This window comes from Hemitrygon akajei, chromosome 2, assembly GCF_048418815.1.
Source record: "Hemitrygon akajei chromosome 2, sHemAka1.3, whole genome shotgun sequence".
Lineage (NCBI taxonomy): Eukaryota > Metazoa > Chordata > Chondrichthyes > Myliobatiformes > Dasyatidae > Hemitrygon > Hemitrygon akajei.
In genome coordinates, this window is record NC_133125.1 from 36694938 (window position 1) to 36712731 (window position 17794).

At 40.3% G+C, this 17794-nt stretch overlaps 1 protein-coding gene across 4 annotated transcripts in view; it reads left to right on the plus strand.

The window, feature by feature from the left end:
* vps13a (vacuolar protein sorting 13 homolog A) overlaps positions 1-17794 on the plus strand; it is a 345233-nt gene that overhangs the window by 127379 nt on the left and 200060 nt on the right. For all 4 annotated transcript variants that reach the window (XR_012101939.1, XM_073070330.1, XM_073070344.1 and 1 more), the window contains exons 25-26: positions 1064-1236; positions 14849-15005. Coding sequence is in view for 3 of the 4 variants with exons in the window: in XM_073070330.1 (XP_072926431.1) it covers positions 1064-1236; positions 14849-15005 (330 nt within the window). In the remaining variant the exon portion in view is untranslated. The remainder of the gene's footprint in view (positions 1-1063; positions 1237-14848; positions 15006-17794) is intronic.

A 17794-nucleotide genomic window follows, 5' to 3' on the forward strand; every position in this document is an offset into this window, starting at 1 on the left:
CAAAGCCCAATCAATACACTGTCTTTGATTGCACAATGCATGGCAATCTTGTACATATTGGGGGTTGAGCTGCCGAATCATCACCCAATGTAAGCATATTCAGTTATCATGTCTAAGCCGTGTGGGGTTACCCCCTTACTCTAATGGTCTTGTGATCAGGCCTCGATACCAGTAAATATGTGGCTGTTCTACTGTATGTGTTAAATCTACTGAATTTATCGATGCTTTTTGGCTGGTTTCTGTGTATTTTCTTTCATATTAATGTTTTACTCTTCTAAACTGCCTTGCAAGATCTTATGAAGTAAATCAAGATTTTTTTAATCAAACTTATCCAAAATTTCAAATAATTTGCGAACTATATGGTTTGCCATTCTTGCTTGTCAGGGAATTGAAAAAAATCAGCTTTTCTAGTTACTCAAATTGATTATAGTTTAATCTTAGTCTTTTTTTTATATATCTTCTGACAACTATCTTTGATTATTTCAGTTAGTTTTCTAAAAGTTCTACAGTTTTCAAAGTAAATACTTTAAAATCATATTTAGGTTAAGAAATAAATGATTTATTCATGTGGGAAGTCTGTGTCAATACAGTAATTATGCTTCGTTTTGATGTAAAGAAAAATTCTCAGATTATCCCTCAATCTGATGCTTTATATTCCCTAGAATATGATATTGTGAACTGTCATTTGCGTCAAAATAAATAATACAGTTCATCTGCTTTGACCTATTTACCAAAGTCAAAATTCAGTTCATTATTTGTCGCAGATCTCTTCTTTCCACTTGGCTCTGTGATTTGATGTTATTGACAAATTACAATATTACTTTGTATTTGGAATCAAATGTATCAGAATATTTTAAGTTGCAGCTGCTTAGAGGGGTGATGATAATACAGCATTTAGGTAGCATGCTTCAAAAGAAGTGTTTATGGGAGGGCACGTGAAGGTGCGCTAGGATATTTTAAACTGATGAAGGCTTTTCTTTGTGAATGAATCAAAGAAACATTCTGAAGGAAAATAACATACACTAAAATTCTCTATATTTTTAACCATATTTACCTTTCACAGATTCTGATGATGAGTTCTATGATGCTCTCAGCTCTCCAGTGGATGCACCAGTAGACTTAACAAGTAGTGATATTTCATTAAAAAGATCCGAATCATTACGCCAGAAACAGTTGAAAAAACAAGAATCAATGAAAAATATGACTGAGTTCCAATTGGAGTTTGAAATAACAAAGGTAATTATAGTTCTTCTGCCTTGTCTAAAGGTTCTCACCCTTTTGTGGCAATACTCAGTTTATTCATAAGAAAATCGTGGTACCCAGAATAACTATGATTCCTCCAAACTTAAGTACCTGTACTGTATTTGCTCAGTTACTTTCTTTTAGAAAGATTAAATGTGTATGTATAAAGAATAAGAAGGAATGTGATGTGATATTGTTAGTTGTGAATACTGTTTGTCACCAAAATTTTTTTAATATTTTATATGACATGGGTTTTTTTACTTGTAAATATTTTTTTTGAAATTGTGAAGGGCATGATCAAAAATAAGGAGCTTATTGTGAATAATTGCATGTTCCATATAGACTTGTTTAAAAATAGTTAACTTGTTTCTAGATCTGAAAGTTTATTTGAACATGTTTGAATAAGCTCTCACATTTGCTTTGAAATTCTGCATATTCTGCTTGGAGGTCGGTCACCAGTAGAGTGCCTCAGGGATCTGTTCTGGGACACTTATTCTTTGTGATTTTTATAAATGACCTGAATGAGGAAGTGGAAGGATGGGTTAGTAAGTTTGCTGATGACACAAAGGTTGGAGGTGTTGTGGATGATGTGGAGGGCTGTCAGAGATTACAGCAGGATGCAAAACTGGGCTGGAATTGGCTGATGGAGTTCAACCCAGATAAGTGTGAAGTGGTTCATTTTGGTAGGTCAAATATGATGGCAGTATATAGTATTAATGGTAAGACTCTTGGCAGTGTGGAGGATCAGAGGGATCTTGGGGTCCTAGTCCATAGGACGCTCAAAACAGCTGCGCAGGTTGACTCTGTAGTTAAGAAGGCGTACGGTGTATTGGCCTTCATCAATCGTGGAATTGAATTTAGGAGTTGAGAGGTAATGTTGCAGCTCTGTAGTACCCTGATCAGACTCCACTTGGAATACTGTGCTCAATTCTGATCGCTTCACTACAGGAAGGATGTGGAAGTCAGAAGAGATTTACAAGGATGTTGCCTGGATTGAGGAGCATGCCGTATGAGAATAGGTTGACTGAACTCTGCCTTTTCTCCTTGAAGTGACAGAGGATGAGAGGTGACCTGATAGAGGTGTATGAGATGATGAGAGGCATTGATCGTGTGGATAGTCAGAGGCTTTTTCCCAAGGCTGAAATGTTTGCCACAAGAGGACACAGGTTTAAGGTGCTGGGGAGTAGGTAGAGAGGAGGTGTCAGGGGTAGGTTTTTTACTCAGAGAACGGTGAGTGCGTGGAATGGGCTGCCAGCAATGGTGGTGGAGGCAGATCAGATAGTGTCTTTTAAGAGACTTTTAGATAGGTACATGGAGCTTTGTAAAATAGAGGGCTGTAGGTAAGCCTAGTAATTTCTAAGGTAGGGTCATGTTCGGCACAACTTTGTGGGCCAAAGGGCCTGTATTGTGCTGTAGGGTTTTCTGAGTTTCTATGTTTCTGAATCTTTGTTTGGCATATATCAATTATTCAATAATTCCCTGTCAGAATCCTTGGAATATGTTAATATTTCAAAGGAACCAGTAAAAGTGCAAATTCTTTTTGAAAAGATATGGTGAAAATCTGAATAAAGACGAAATCACATCAACAACAATCTTTGAATGACAGAGCAGGCTTGTGGGACAGAGTGGCCACCAACCTGTTCCTAATTTATATGTTTATACATTTATATGTAAAGTAAGTTAGGGCTTCATAAACAAAGAAAAAGTCTTTAATACAGTTACAATGGTTGTGAAACTAGAATATTGGGAGACTGCATAAAACCTGGTTCAAACATATATGGATAACTGAGCTTTATTTTCAAAGTTCTGTGCCTTTGAATATAGTGATAATGTTTGCCAAGATGGTACCAGTATTCCAGTGATTACATGACGAGGCAAGATTATGTACAGTAACTGCATTGGATATTCTGGAATTTAAAAATTTAAGGAGTTGTATTACTTAATTGTTTTTGAGAAATTGTGTGACTGCTTGAGTAAACTATAGGGAAACAATTTGCTTTGGAGTCTGGCACATTTTCCAAAAAGTTAGTACAAGCACTTTTAGAAATCATAATTATTTATTTGTATATACGAAGGGTGGTAGAAATGGGAACATTTTCCACAAGAGACAAGTGATGCAAATTGTTTGCCAACTTTAAATCCATGTGAGTGTACAAAGTTAGTTTCTGATAATGAGGGGCATTTAGACCTTTGATTTTATGTTGCCTCTCAAAGCAAATTCCATTAAACTTGATTTCTTGAAAGGTTCTTGCATGCTGATCAACTCCAGCCTAATTTTCCTACCATTCGCCTAGACTAGAAGTAACCTTGATGTACCCAATTACTGCAAAATCTTTAGGAAGCGAGAGGGGTCCCATATAATCAATAAACTTTCAGTGCTTTAAAAGGGATAGAGAGGGGGGAAAAGGGGAGGAGGGGTGGCATTACTGGTCAGGGATACTATTACAGCTGCAGAAAGGGTGGGTAATGTAGCAGGATCCTCTTTTGAGTCAGTATGGGTGGAAGTCAGGAACAGGAAGGGAGCAGTTACTCTACTGGGGGTATTCTATAGGCCCCCTGGTAGCAGCAGAGATACCAAGGAGCAGATTGGGAGACAGATTTTGAAAAGGTGCAAAAATAACAGGGTTGTTATCATGGGTGACTTTAACTTCCCTAATATTGATTGGCACTTGATTAGTTTCAAGGGTTTAGATGGGGCAGAGTTTGTTAAGTGTGTCCAGGATGTATTCCTGTCACAGTATGGTGACAGACCGACTAGGGGGAATGCCATACTAGATCTAGTATTAGGTAACGAACCGGGTCAGGTCACAGATCTGTCAGTGGGTGAACATCTGGGGGACAGCGATCACCGCTCCCTGACCTTTAGCATTATCATGGAAAAGGATAGAATCAGAGAGGACAGGAAAATTTTTAATTGGGGAATGGCAAATTATGAGGCTATAAGGCTAGAACTTGTGGGTGTGAATTGAGATGATGTTTTTGCAGGGAAACGTACTATGGACATGTGGTCAATGTTTAAGGATCTCTTGCAAGATGTTAGGGATAAATTTGTCCTGGTGAGGAAGATAAAGAATGGTAGGGTGAAGGAACCAAGGGTGACAAGTGAAGTGGAAAATCTAGTCAGGTGGAAGAAGGCAGCATACATGAGGTTTAGGAAGCAAGGATCAGATGGGTCTATTGAGGAATATAGGGTAGCAAGAAAGGAGCTTAAGAAGGGGCTGAGAAAAGCAAGAAGGGGGCATGAGAAAACTTTGGCAAGTAGGGTAAAGGAAAACCCCAAGGCATTCTTCAATTATGTGAAGAAGAAAAGGATGACAGGAGTGAAGGTAGGACTGATTAGAGATAAAGATGGGATGATGTGCCTGGAGGCTGTGGAAGTGAGCGAGAAACTTCACAAAAACTTCAAAAAAATGGGAAAAAAGAACCAAGAACCTGGTCACAAAATGGCCAAGAGAAGGAATGTTTGATGTAAGCTTGTGCAAAGAAATGGAGGCGCTAATTAAAAATTACAAACCAAGAGATAAATCTAAGAAAAGAGCAAAAAAAGAGAATGAGAAATGGAAGTGCTAAAACTCTTCAGAACGGAGGGAGAGAGGCTGAGGAGGACAGGTAGAATATTGATTACAAGCGAGGAAGACACTAAGGAGAAGGAGAAACTGAACTGCGGTGGGTGATGCCTTGGTCACCGTAAAGGGTCCTTCCCTTCTCGGCTCGTTCCACTTACTCTGAAAAACTCGCACGTAAACCTGGTCTCCTGGTTTGATCTGTCCTTCCCCTTGTACAGTCTCCGGCTCTTTCTGTTTTTCCTGTGCATAAATAGACTTATGTATCATAGTTAGCTGCTGCATGTGTTGTTTCAATTCTATTTCCAATTGTTCCAAACTAGGTCCTTTATACGGCCCTCTCCACTGGGGCACTGGCATGGGCCTCCCAGTTAGCATCTCATGCGGTGTCAGGCATGTCATTCGATTAGTTTGCATGCGGTAACTCATCAATGCTAACGGTAAAGCATCGACCCAATTAAGTTTAGTGTCTGCACAGATTTTGTTCAGTTTGGCTTTCAGAGTTCCATTAATTCTCTCTACCATGCCTTGCGACTGAGGGTGGTATACACATCCACATCTTTGCTTTATCCTCAGCGCTTGTAGTACCAATTTGACCACTTTCTGGATAAAAGCTGAACCATTGTCTGAGCTAACTTCTGTAGGTATTCCAAACCTTGGGATCATTTCATTTGTCAGAAATTTTACCATTGTCTTTACCCCTTGATCTTTCGAAGGTACAGCTTCCACCCATCTGCTAAATCGATCAATTACTACCAGCATGTATCTTTTCCCTCTCACTGTCTTTATCATGTCTACGTAATCGATCACTAGATGTTTAAATGGTCCTTCAGGTACGGGAATGTGACCTATTGGGGTTATAATTCCCTTCCGAACATTATTCTGTGCGCATACCTCGCACTGTGACAAGACAAAGTCCACTGAAGCCTGTAAATAAGGCGACCAAAAACCATCCTCCTTTATTTTCTTTATCACTTCCCCCCTTGCACAATGGTCAATCCCATGCGCTTCTGAAATTAGAATCGTCAGTAGAGGGGTGGGCGCTACCAGCAAACCGTCTTCAATGCTCCACAAGCCTTCCGGGTTCTGCTTGGCCCCCCTTCGTCTTCACATTGTCTGGTCTGCCAAGGTTGCCTTACCTTGTATTTCAATTAGGTCCTCTACCATAGGTTCTGGAGCTAGGCTTACCTGGGGGGCAATGACAGCTGATGTACATCCAGACGCTTTTCTGGCTGCCTCATCCGCAGCTTGATTTCCCTTTGTTATTACATCATTTCCCTTTTTATGTGCCTGGCATTTTACTATAGCCAATGCTTTAGGTTTCATCATCGCTTTTATTAAGTCTAGAATTCGCTGACAATGTTGTATAGGATCTCCACTGCTTTTTTTAAAACCTCTCGTTTTCACACTGCCCCAAACAATTGGCATACTCCATGAGCATATGCTGAATCAGTATAAATGTCTACTTTCTCACCTTCCATCATTTCACACGCAGCTATCAGGGCTTTGATTTCCGCTAGTTGGGCGGAACACAGTTGGGGGCAGGACTCCATCCTAATAATCTTAAAGCTCGACTGATCCTGCTGCACTACTGAGAACCCTGCATGATTTCCATCATAATCCCTATAACAAGAGCCATCTACGAACAGAACCTTTTTATCTGCATCCTCTAGTGGTTCTGACCGTAAATTTGCTCTCAATTTGCCAAATGCCATCGTCTTCCCTACATAATCATGGGGTTCTCCTTCGTAGCCCAAAGGGACAAAATTGGCTATATTACTGGTAGTGCATCTCTGTATGGTCCTCAATGAATACTTCTCTTTGGTATTCACCACTGAGAGGGAACTTGATGACGGTGAGGACAATATGAGTGCGGTTGATGTTTTGGAGCATGTTGATATTAAGGGAGAGGAGGTGTTGGAGTTGTTAAAATACATTAGGACGGATAAGTCCCCGGGGCCTGACGGAATATTTCCCAGGCTGCTCCACGAGGCAAGGGAAGAGATTGCTGAACCTCTGACTAGGATCTTTATGTCCTCGTTGTCCACGGGAATGGTACCGGAGGATTGGAGGGAGGCGAATGTTGTCCCCTTGTTCAAAAAAGGTAGTAGGGATAGTCCGGGTAATTATAGACCAGTGAGCCTTACATCTGTGGTAGGAAAGCTGTTGGAAAAGATTCTTAGAGATGGGATCTATGGGCATTTAGAGAATCATGGTCTGATCAGGGACAGTCAGCATGGCTTTGTGAAGGGCAGATCGTACCTAACAAGCCTGATAGAGTTCTTTGAGGAGGTGACCAGGCTTATAGATGAGGTTAGTGTAGTGGATGTGATCTACATGGATTTTAGTAAGGCATTTGACAAGGTTCCACACGGTAGGCTTATTCAGAAAGTCAGAAGGCATGGGATCCAGGGAAGTTTGGCCAGGTGGATTCAGAATTGGCTTGCCTGCAGAAGGCAGAGGGTCATGGTGGAGGGAGTACATTCAGATTGGAGGGTTATGACTAGTGGTGTCCCACAGGGATCTGTTCTGCGACCTCTACTTTTTGTGATTTTTATTAACGACCTGGATGTGGGGGTAGCAGGGTGGGTTGGCAAGTTTGCAGACGACATAAAGGTTGGTGGTGTTGTAGATAGTGTAGAAGATTGTTGAAGATTGCAGAGACATTGATAGGATGCAGAAGTGGGCTGAGAAGTGGCAGATGGAGTTCAACCCAGAGAAGTGTAAGGTGGTACACTTTGGAAGGACAAACTGCAAGGCAGAGTACAAAGTAAATGGCAGGATACTTGGTAGTGTGGAGGAGCAGAGGGATCTGGGGGTACATGTCCACAGATTCCTGAAAGTTGCCTCACAGGTAGATAAGGTAGTTAAGAAAGCTTATAGGGTGTTAGCTTTCATAAGTCGAGGGACAGAGTTTAAGAGACGCGATGTAATGATGCAGCTCTATAAAACTCTGGTTAGGCCACACTTGGAGTACTGTGTCCAGTTCTGGTCGCCTCACTATAGGAAGGATGTGGAAGCATTGGAAAGGTCACAGAGGAGATTTACCAGGATGCTGCCTGGTTTAGAGAGTATGGATTATGATCAGAGATTAAGGGAGCTAGGGCTTTACTCTTTGGAGAGAAGGAGGATGAGAGGAGACATGATAGAGGTGTACAAGATATTAAGAGGAATAGACAGAGTGGACAGCCAGTGCCTCTTCCCCAGGGCACCACTGCTCAGTACAAGAGGACATGGCTTTAAGGTAAGGGGAGGGAAGTTCAAGGGGGATATTAGAGGAAGGTTATTTACTCAGCGAGTGGTTGGTGCATGGAATGCACTGCCTGAGTCAGTGGTGATGGAGACAGATACACTAGTGAAGGTTAAGAGACTACTAAACAACACCACCTCTCCCTTAATATCAACATGCTCCAGAACATCAACCTCACTCATATTGTCCTCACCGTCATCAAGTTCCCTCTCATTGGTGAACACCAAAGAGAAGTATTCATTGAGGACCTCGCTCACTTCCTTTCTGTCCTGATTCAATGCTTGGTCGGCCCCTGGAGTACTTTTCACATCTCCTCTGGCAATTCTCTCTCAGTAACTTCTCCCTGCATGTTTACTGTACCCGTCAGCATGGGGCCCTGCTTAGGGGTTCCTTCCTCATAATAGGGAGGGGGCCTTTCTGCTTCTTTCACATCCGGGTATGGAGCTGAAGCCACCTTCTCACTGTACCTTCCTCTCTCTCTAACAGGCTGTTTCTCCTTCTCCTTAGTGTCTTCTTCGCTTGTAATCAATATTCTACCTGTCCTCCTCAGCCTCTCTCCCTCCGTTCTGAAGAGTTTTAGCACTTCCATTTCTCATTCTCTTTTTTGCTCTCTTTTCTTAGATTTATCTTTTGGTTTGTAATTTTTAATTAACGCCTCCATTTCTTTGCACAAGCTTACATCAAACATTCCTTCTCTTGGCCATTTTGTGACCAGGTTCTTGGTTCTTTTTTCCCATTTTTCCAAGTTTTTGTGATTCACTTTTATTTACTAGGAATTTTTTGCTCAGAAGCTCTACTGCCGTTCCTTTACCTGTCATGTTGTTCTCTCTTTAATGTATTTTCAGAGACTCACAGTTCGTTTACTGGATAATACTATTTACTCTAATTCTATGCCTAGTTATCGTCTATCTACCAGCGCTTTAAACTATTTATCAGACTGTCCTTGTTTCCTATTTTGTTCTGCCCGTGCAGTCCCCTACCTAGGGCGGCATCCACAGAACTTACCCTTTGCACCTCGTCTATTCAGACCCTTATCTCTTAAGGCGGTATCCACGAGGATTTTCTTTATTTTTCCTTTCCCTGCCCGTTCAGACCTTCGTTTCGTACGAAGCGGTATCCACAGGGACTTACCAACAGCACGTGGAATTTTTCTTCACTTAACTTCTTATTAGCTTATTCATACTTACCCCCACTGCAGTGTTCTCGATCAATCCTCTGAGCCTGTTAACCCCCAATTCTGCCAGATTCTTTGGACCAGAGAGACCCTTCGGCAGTGGTTCCACACTTCTGAGTCCCTGAGACCTCCCCAAAACCAACAGAATTCTTAGTCCAAATTGTTGCAAAAAGCGTTTACTGTTTGTTTGGGTGCACCCTTAATTCTGTTAGCCCTGTGGGGGTCCCTAGAGGACCGGGAAGTGCCCCCAATCTGCCATTTCCTTTCCACGGGTCTCTCTCCAGTCCTGCCGCGGTCGCCAATTTTGTCGTGGTTTCTTGACATAACCAGGAGACGCAGAAGATTCTTCGAGAAGTTTAAGCCTTTATTTGCAAACAAAAGCTGAGACAATTAATGAGCGTGTCACTAATTGTCCGCCGAGCCTAGTTCACAGTATTCTTTGTAGTAATTTCTTATCTTAGTTTTATTAGCATATACTTGTTCTAATGCCTTGACTGGTTCTCATACCATCACACCATCGCACGATCCTGTCTAGTCTACTCCTTGGAACACGTGTCTCCCTTCCTGGCTTTGACTGATTTTCATACCATCACACCACTCCACGATCCCGTCTACCACCGTTATCTCTACATGCTTACTTTCACTGTTAGCTACATTCTCAAGGCACTGATGCGTTCAATAGTACAGAGGCAATAAAGAGATTACATTCTGGCCAATAAATTGGATACATGGCAAATACAAGGCTGGTCACATCGTTCTGGCCACACAGCAAATGTTGCAACTTTATTCTCCAATAGTTTATGGAGGAATTTAAGGAGGGGGGTTATATGAGAGGCAGGGTTTGAAGATCGACACAACATTGTGGGCCGAAGGGCCTGTAATGTGCTGTACTATTCTATGTTCTATGTTAAACCAGATTTGCTAAATCTGAGGCAGCAACACTATTATGTTTTGTATCTACAAAACATAAAGAATAATTGAAAGGAAAACAATGGAGCTGAGAGATGAGAGTCTTAGTTTTTTACTTTAAGCAACACCAATACAGCATGTGATAGTGTCGTGACATTTCCAATTCATTTACTTTACATATACCCTGTAATGAAATATTTAAATGAACAATACTTAATCAAACAATATGAACAACATTACTCAAATACTGCAGATATTTTAAATACACAACATTCCTCCCTGCTTAGCTATAAACTGCAATTCAATATATAGAACTCAACTATGTACGCATTATATTATACCATACTATTATATTATACTATACTGACATCTACAGCATAGTAAATTTTAAATTGCCCCATTAAAGCCTAAAGATTTAAAAGCTGTGGAGTTTTTCTTACTCTTGTGGGATAATGCCTTTCATGACAAGGGAGGTCACTCTGTTTCACAGCCACGTCTCAACTCCCAAGCAATCTCAGGTTCTGGGGCCTTCCCTGTGGTGGTTGTTGGCGTTGACTCCAAGACAGCAGGAAGTTGTTCTGATAGATCTGGACACCTTTCTTCCTTTTTCTTCTAGTTTGTATATCTTAATGTTGGGATGGTCCTTTTAGTTCACTGAAGTATTCTCTGATTAGTCCTGTTGCTCTCTTTACAATCTGATCTCTCCTCTTGGTTTCCTCTTCCATGACATCATGACGAATCCTCTTGTTTTCGTAGTTCCATTGACTCCTTTCTGACCCTTCCATTCATCCAGCTGGGCTTTTAATCTTTGCATCTACTTTTGCAAGCAGCCTTTTGTCTCCCACTCGAAGCTCATGTAATAACCTTAATGCACGCAAAGTAGCTTCTGCTTCTTTATACTCAGAAAAGCTAAAAGCCTGCAACTTTCTTGAAGTTCCTTGAACTCTCTTCCATTTTAAAACCAAGCCACATTTTGCAAGTAACTGCCTGATTAACGTATCAGAGGCTTTGTTGTAGTCTGATCACTGCTTTCAACACTTTCACACTTTTTCGGAGCAGCAGGATTCTTCCATGGTCCAATATGCTTTCCACCCAGAGCACAGAGACTGGCACCAACACCTATATGTCCTTTCTTTATTCGCTTTCAGTTGACACTATTGCAGGGGATGTGGCATGCAACTGGTGAATGGATCTCAAATCAACATGTTGTCTCAGGCACTCATGTCCCCACAGTACTGACCCTCTGTTTTTACCACAAACGACCCCAATGGGGCTTGTACGTTTTTGTATTTCACTGTTATGAATGCATTCCCACAAGAGTCATCTTTTCTCCTGTGTAAATTGGGATTACTGAAAGAGTGAGATGTCAGTCTTAGTTCATTTTTTTTACTTTAAGTGAGGCATGCACTTATCACATGGTAGCATCATGATGTATTCAGTTCACTTATTTTTACATATAACCTATAATGAATTATGTAAACAAATAATGCTTAATCAAACAATATATTCACAATATTACTCAAATGCTACTGAAATATTAAACAACCACTCCCTGCTGCACAACTATACCAACCATGGTACAGTTTTGCCAACATAATTAAATGACAGTGAGTCTAAGAGATTATGTGGCCCAATTCTATTCTTATGTCTTTAAGAAATACATGGTCTTTACTTGTATCTTTCCATTTGCTTAATGAGACATCTGATTTTTTTTTATTACATAAGTTAATTTACCCAGAAATAGAATTTATCACTATTTATGCGGTGCTTATCTTCTGTGCAGTAGTGTGCTGAGGCAATGGCATCAGCAAGAGTGATGCCAGCAGGCTCAATAAATTGATTACAAAGGCTGGCTCTGTTTATAAGAGTCAAACTGGACACACTGGAGGCTGTGGTAGAACAAAGGACCCTATGGAAAATCCTGGCAATTCTGGACAATGTTTCTCACCTCTGCATACCACCTTGGCTGAAAAGAGGAGCACTTTTAGTGATAGATTAAGACAACTGTGCTACTTCAAATGAGGTCATTTTTACCCTCGGCCATTAGACTCTATAATGAGTCAACCTGTAGCTGGGGAAGTGATGACTTCCTCCTGTTAAACAGTTTGAGGTGTTTCTTTCATATGAGGGGTGATTGATAAGTTTGTGGCCTAAGGTAGAAGGAGTTAATTTTAGAAAACCTAGCACATTTATTTTTCAACATCGTCCCCTCCTACATTTACACACTTAGTCCAGTCGTCATGGAGCAGACCATAAGACATGGGAGCAGAATTAGGCCATCTGGCCCATCAAGTCTGCTCTGCCATTCGATCTTGGCTGATCGTTTTGTTCTGTCTCCTCCTCAACCCCAGTTCCTAGCCTTCTCCCTGTAATCTTTGACGACATGTCCAATCAAGAACCAATCAATCTCTGCCTTAAATACATCCAACGACCTGGCCTTCACAGCTGCATGTGGCAACGAATTCCACAAATTCACCACCCTTCGGCTAAAAAAAAATTTCTGCATCTCTGTTTTGAAAGGGAGACTCTCTATCCTGAGGCTGCACCCTCTTGGCCTAAACTCTCCCACCGTGGGAAACATTCTTTCCACATCTACTCTGATGCAGACAGCACTCGAGGTTAAAGAGGAGAAGGTGCTTGCTGTCTTGAGGCAAACCAGAGTAAATAAATCCCCAGGACCTGACAGGGTATTCCCTCGGACTGTGAAGGAGACTAGTGTTGAAATTGCAGGGGCCCTGGCAGAAATATTTAAAATGTCGATATTCATGGGTCAGGTGCCGGAGGATTGGAGGATAGCTCATGTAGTTCCGTTGTTTAAAAAAGGCTCAAAAAGTAAGCCAGGAAATTATAGGCCAGTAAGTATGACATTGGTAGTAGGTAAATTATTGGAAGGAATAATAAGAGATAGGATCTACAAGTATTTGGATAGACAGGGACTTATTAGAAAAAGTCAGCATGACTTTGTGCGTGATAGGTCATGTTTAACCAATCTATTAGAGTTTTTTGAGGAAGTTACCAGGAAAGTGGATGAAGGGAAGGCAGTGGATGTTGTATACGTGGACTTCAGTAAGGCCTTTGACAAGGTCCCGCATGGGAGGTTAGTTAGGAAGACTCAGTCACTAGGTATACATGGTGAGGTAGTAAATTGGATTAAACATTGGCTCAATGGAAGAAGCCAGAGAGTGGTAGTGGAGGATTGCTACTCTGAGTGGAGGCCTGTGACTAATGGTGTGCCACAGGGATCAGTGCTGGGTCCATTGTTATTTGTCATCTATATCAATGACGGATCTTGGACCTCCAGAAGGTGTCCACAGCAGGGGTGATTGATAAGTTTGTGGCCTAAGGAAGAAGGAAATGAGTTATTAGCTTCAAACTTTCTGCACAGTCACTCAGAGTTGAACTGCATGTGCAGGTAACGAGAGCTGTATAACTCATCTCCTTCTACGCTAGGCCACGAACTTATCAATCACCCATCTGTGGACACTTTCCGGAGGTCCAAGATCCGTGTGCTCCACGAGCGCTGGATTAAGTGTGTAAATGTACGAGGGCACTATATTGAAAAATAAATGTGCTAGGCTTCCTAAAATTGACTCCTCCTACCTTAGACCACGAACTTATCAATCACTCCTTGTACTTCTCTTTTTATATTTGTGTCTTTGTAATCCTACTGTGACACTGTAATTTCCTTTGGGTCAATTATCTATCTTATCTATCTTTAAAAAGATAAGGAATATGCCATTGATGGCCATTCTGATTCCAGTGCATACTCTTTGCATAAGACATTAAGAGCATGGAGATATACTGCCAATTACTTGAAATGTTCCTATGCAAAAAGTGTTTACCAGTGGTGCTGTCTTAATGAAAGGCAGCTTTGTAGTGATAATGAGTAAACTGTTGTGGTGGTGATGAGAAGTGGGGTGGGAGTAGAATTTCAATTAATTCTGTAAGCCCAGAACATTAAATTTTAAATAAATATTATGAATGATATAATAAATATTGAGTACATCTTTATAAGATTCCACTGATCACATGCAAAGATATGCCTTTTAAATTACTAACTCCTGTGGTACAAATGAAAGTTGTTAACACATGCATGTTTTCCTTATCCCATAGCAGTGATTACACCACTGAAAAATGTATCTAAATACCTATTTAAAATGCTGCTAAATCTATATTCCTGATTTTTAATGCTGATTTTTGCTGAAATTCATCAGATTAAAGCCTGGTGATGATGGCCATATTTCAGTCATGAGTATGCTTGCCTAGTCAACAACTTTTACCCTTCTCAGGCTATACCAGTCTTTGTCAGCCAGAATCCCCTACTCGCAATATGTTTTTCTTCCATTACGGGAACTATTCATTTTTGCAAAGTCTTATACCAAAGTCTCTTCCTTTACAGAGATAAAGCAAGTCCCTTAATGCCTTAGTGCAATCAGGAATGGCACATGACTTGTACATAGTATCTAATCATTTATTAAAGCAAATGATTAGATTGCCTGCCCAAGAAGCTCAGAAGATCTAACATCAAGTTTTCCCTTTGATATTAATGGTTTTAATATTTCTAATAGTTGAATAGCTGCAGAATGGTGTGAAGTAAAAATGGAATAAAACTTGAAAAAAGAGGTAGTATGTAAGAGGGATTCGTTACTTGATATTGCAAAACATTATGCAGAATATTATTTGAATTTTTAAAAATTTATTTTGTCATAGATGCTACTTGGAATTTTTCGTCACGTAGAAGGTACTGAAAATCTTGTATTGGAGTTGGACATATTAGGACTTGGTACAGAACTGAAATTGAGAACATATGATATGACTTCGCATACGTATCTCAAAGAAGTCAGCTTAAAATGTCCTGAACAGAGAGGTAAGAAGGATGATTTCTCAGATAACTTTCCAAGATTAAAGTTGCATTGTGCGTTTAAAGTTCTTTCTATTACTAAATGATTGTACAGTTTATGAATAGGACATTACATTATCACTTGATGACTCAGTTTGTATTCCATTTTATAATAAGTGCTTAATGTATCTAAATAATTAATAGGCTTGTGCTAAGTTGGCAGGGATGTTGAAAGAGTCAAGATCGATCAATTGGAATGCACCAAATCTTGTTAATGTATACTGTGGTGGAACAAGGATATGTCTATATGATAAGAATCTGAGGTTTTTATCAGTTCAGGTTGGTGAATCTATGTTATGATATAATCAAATTGAGAATGTTCTCTTCAGGAAGCTTCCCCTGTTGGAACATATAGCAATTAAATTAGTTTGATCTAAGGACTATCTTTTGCTTTCTTTTGAAGTTTCATTAAGCCTGCAGTGTTACAAATGCTCTGTCTTTGTAACAAGTGCTAAGAGTCATCCAGATAAAATTAGATTAGTATATTATAATTAACTTTAAGCAGGAGTCAGAAAATAGAAAAATGATATAACTCATTTTTTAAAAAAATGCAAATTGAATAACATATTAATGCAAGTGTTTGGTGGGTCCTGATGGCCTAAGTTTTTCAAGATGGTCGAACCATTTGTCAAATCATTGTCATGTTTAATTGTGACATTAAGACGCTAGCAGCTTATAAAATGATAATTTTGTCTTCCATGTTGTGCATAACAGCTGGCACTGGGTGAGACTTTTGACCATAATATGCTAATTACACAATTGGACTAACTCTAGTTTTCCTAGATTGTTCTGCCTTTGAGGAAACAAAAATAAATATTGCTGATTTTCCAAATTTGAGTGGATTGAATTACTCAGTGTGATTCAGTCTATTTCATTTTACAATAGTGAGGCACTTAGGTATGATATGGCGTAATTATGTGTGCCATTCATGTACTATTTACGTATAACCCATAATGAATAATGTAAACAAAGAATGCTTAATCAAACAATATATTTGCAATATTACTCATATTCCTGAAATTTTTAGTGTAACACTATTCTCTGCTTAGCTATAAACTCCAACTCAATAGCAAAAGCATCTCAACTTAAATACACGTACATAATGCAACTACTATATAGACATGCACAGCAGAGTAATTTTTAAATAGTCCCATTTAATTGCTGTGAAGGAACTCCTACTCTTGTCTTTCCTTATAAGGACGGTCACTCTGCTTGGCAGGTGAGACTTATGGCTGTGAACAATCTAGGATCTGGGGCCTCATCCTTGGTGACTATAAGAAGTGGTTCTGACAGTTAACCCTGGGACTATAAGAAGTGGTTCTGACAGTTCTGAACACTTTTCTTCTCTAATATTTGAAGCTGCTCTCATTAACTGATCGATCTGTTGTCTCCAAATGACTTAAAACACAATCTCCACTGTGTAGGAAAGTGGTCCAGTACTGTCCTTAATCTTTCCAAGTCCCCACTTTTGATGACCTCTGTAGTCCCATGCCAGGACTGCTTGTCCAAAAGTGAAACATTGAACCTGCTTGTTTGAGGAGCCCTTAATTTGTCTCAGCTATTTGCCTGTATACTCCCAAGATTGGGTTTGAAGAGATCCAAGCATGACTGCAAGGGTCAACCCAGGAAGAGCATAGCTGGTGATTTGTTGGTTATGGAGTGTGCTGCATTGTGACATGCAAGGAGGAAACTAGCAAGCTTCTAATTCTGTGTTGGTGTAGTGTGTTCTGCTGACATTGCTCACAGTACATTCTCTAGACTTTGGACAAACCTTTCCACCAAGCCATTTGTAGCTTGGCATGGCACAGATGTAATATGTCTTATTCCATGCATTTTCAGGAATGACTGGAACTATTTCACAACAAACTGTGGTCCATTGTCATTGACTAAATGTACTGGTGTACCAGTCATTGAGAAGGTGCTTCTCAGTATATCAACAGTGTATAATGCTTTAGTGCAGGCTATTGGGAGCAATTCTGACCACCTTGTAACTGCATACATTTCACCAAGAAATTTGTGCCCTTGAATGGTCTGCCAAAATCCACATACCTCCTCTGCCAAGGCAATGAAGGCCATTCTCAGGAATGGAGAGGTGCTGCTTTGGCATCTATTAGACATATTAACATCCTGAACAGTTCATGGCAAGCTGCTTGATCTGCTGATCTATTTCAAACTACCAGATAAAGCTTTAAGCCAAAGTTTTCATTTTGAGCATGCCTAGTTGACCGGCATGTAGCTCTTCCAACTTTTAAGCACTCAGCTTGGATGGTACAACAACTTTCAGTCCCCATACAAGGCAACCCTGGTGAAGGACAAGTGCATCCCGGCGATGTTTTTTAATAAAAAGGGTGAACTAAAATTTTTACTGCACATTCCAGCCATTCTGGGTGGCCATGTAGACCTGAGACAGTGTTAGGTCTTTCATTTGGCATAAGGGAGAATATGACAACGGAAGTGTCTCTTTTGTAAATTTTTCAGGTAATCCATCAGCATTTCCATAATTAGTTGTCCACTTGAATTGGAACTTGTAATTGTGTCCTCCAAGACACAGAGCCCAGCTCTGCATTCATGCTGCTGCTGTTCAAGGAATGTCCTTCTGTGGATTGAAAATGGACACTAGTCATTGATTATCAGTAATGAGGGTGAACTCTCTCCTCCCATACATGTGCTGATTGAAAAGTTTTACACCGAAAACCAAAGGCTCTGTGTCAATCTATGCATAATTTTCCTCTATAGCAGTAAGGAAATGTGATGCA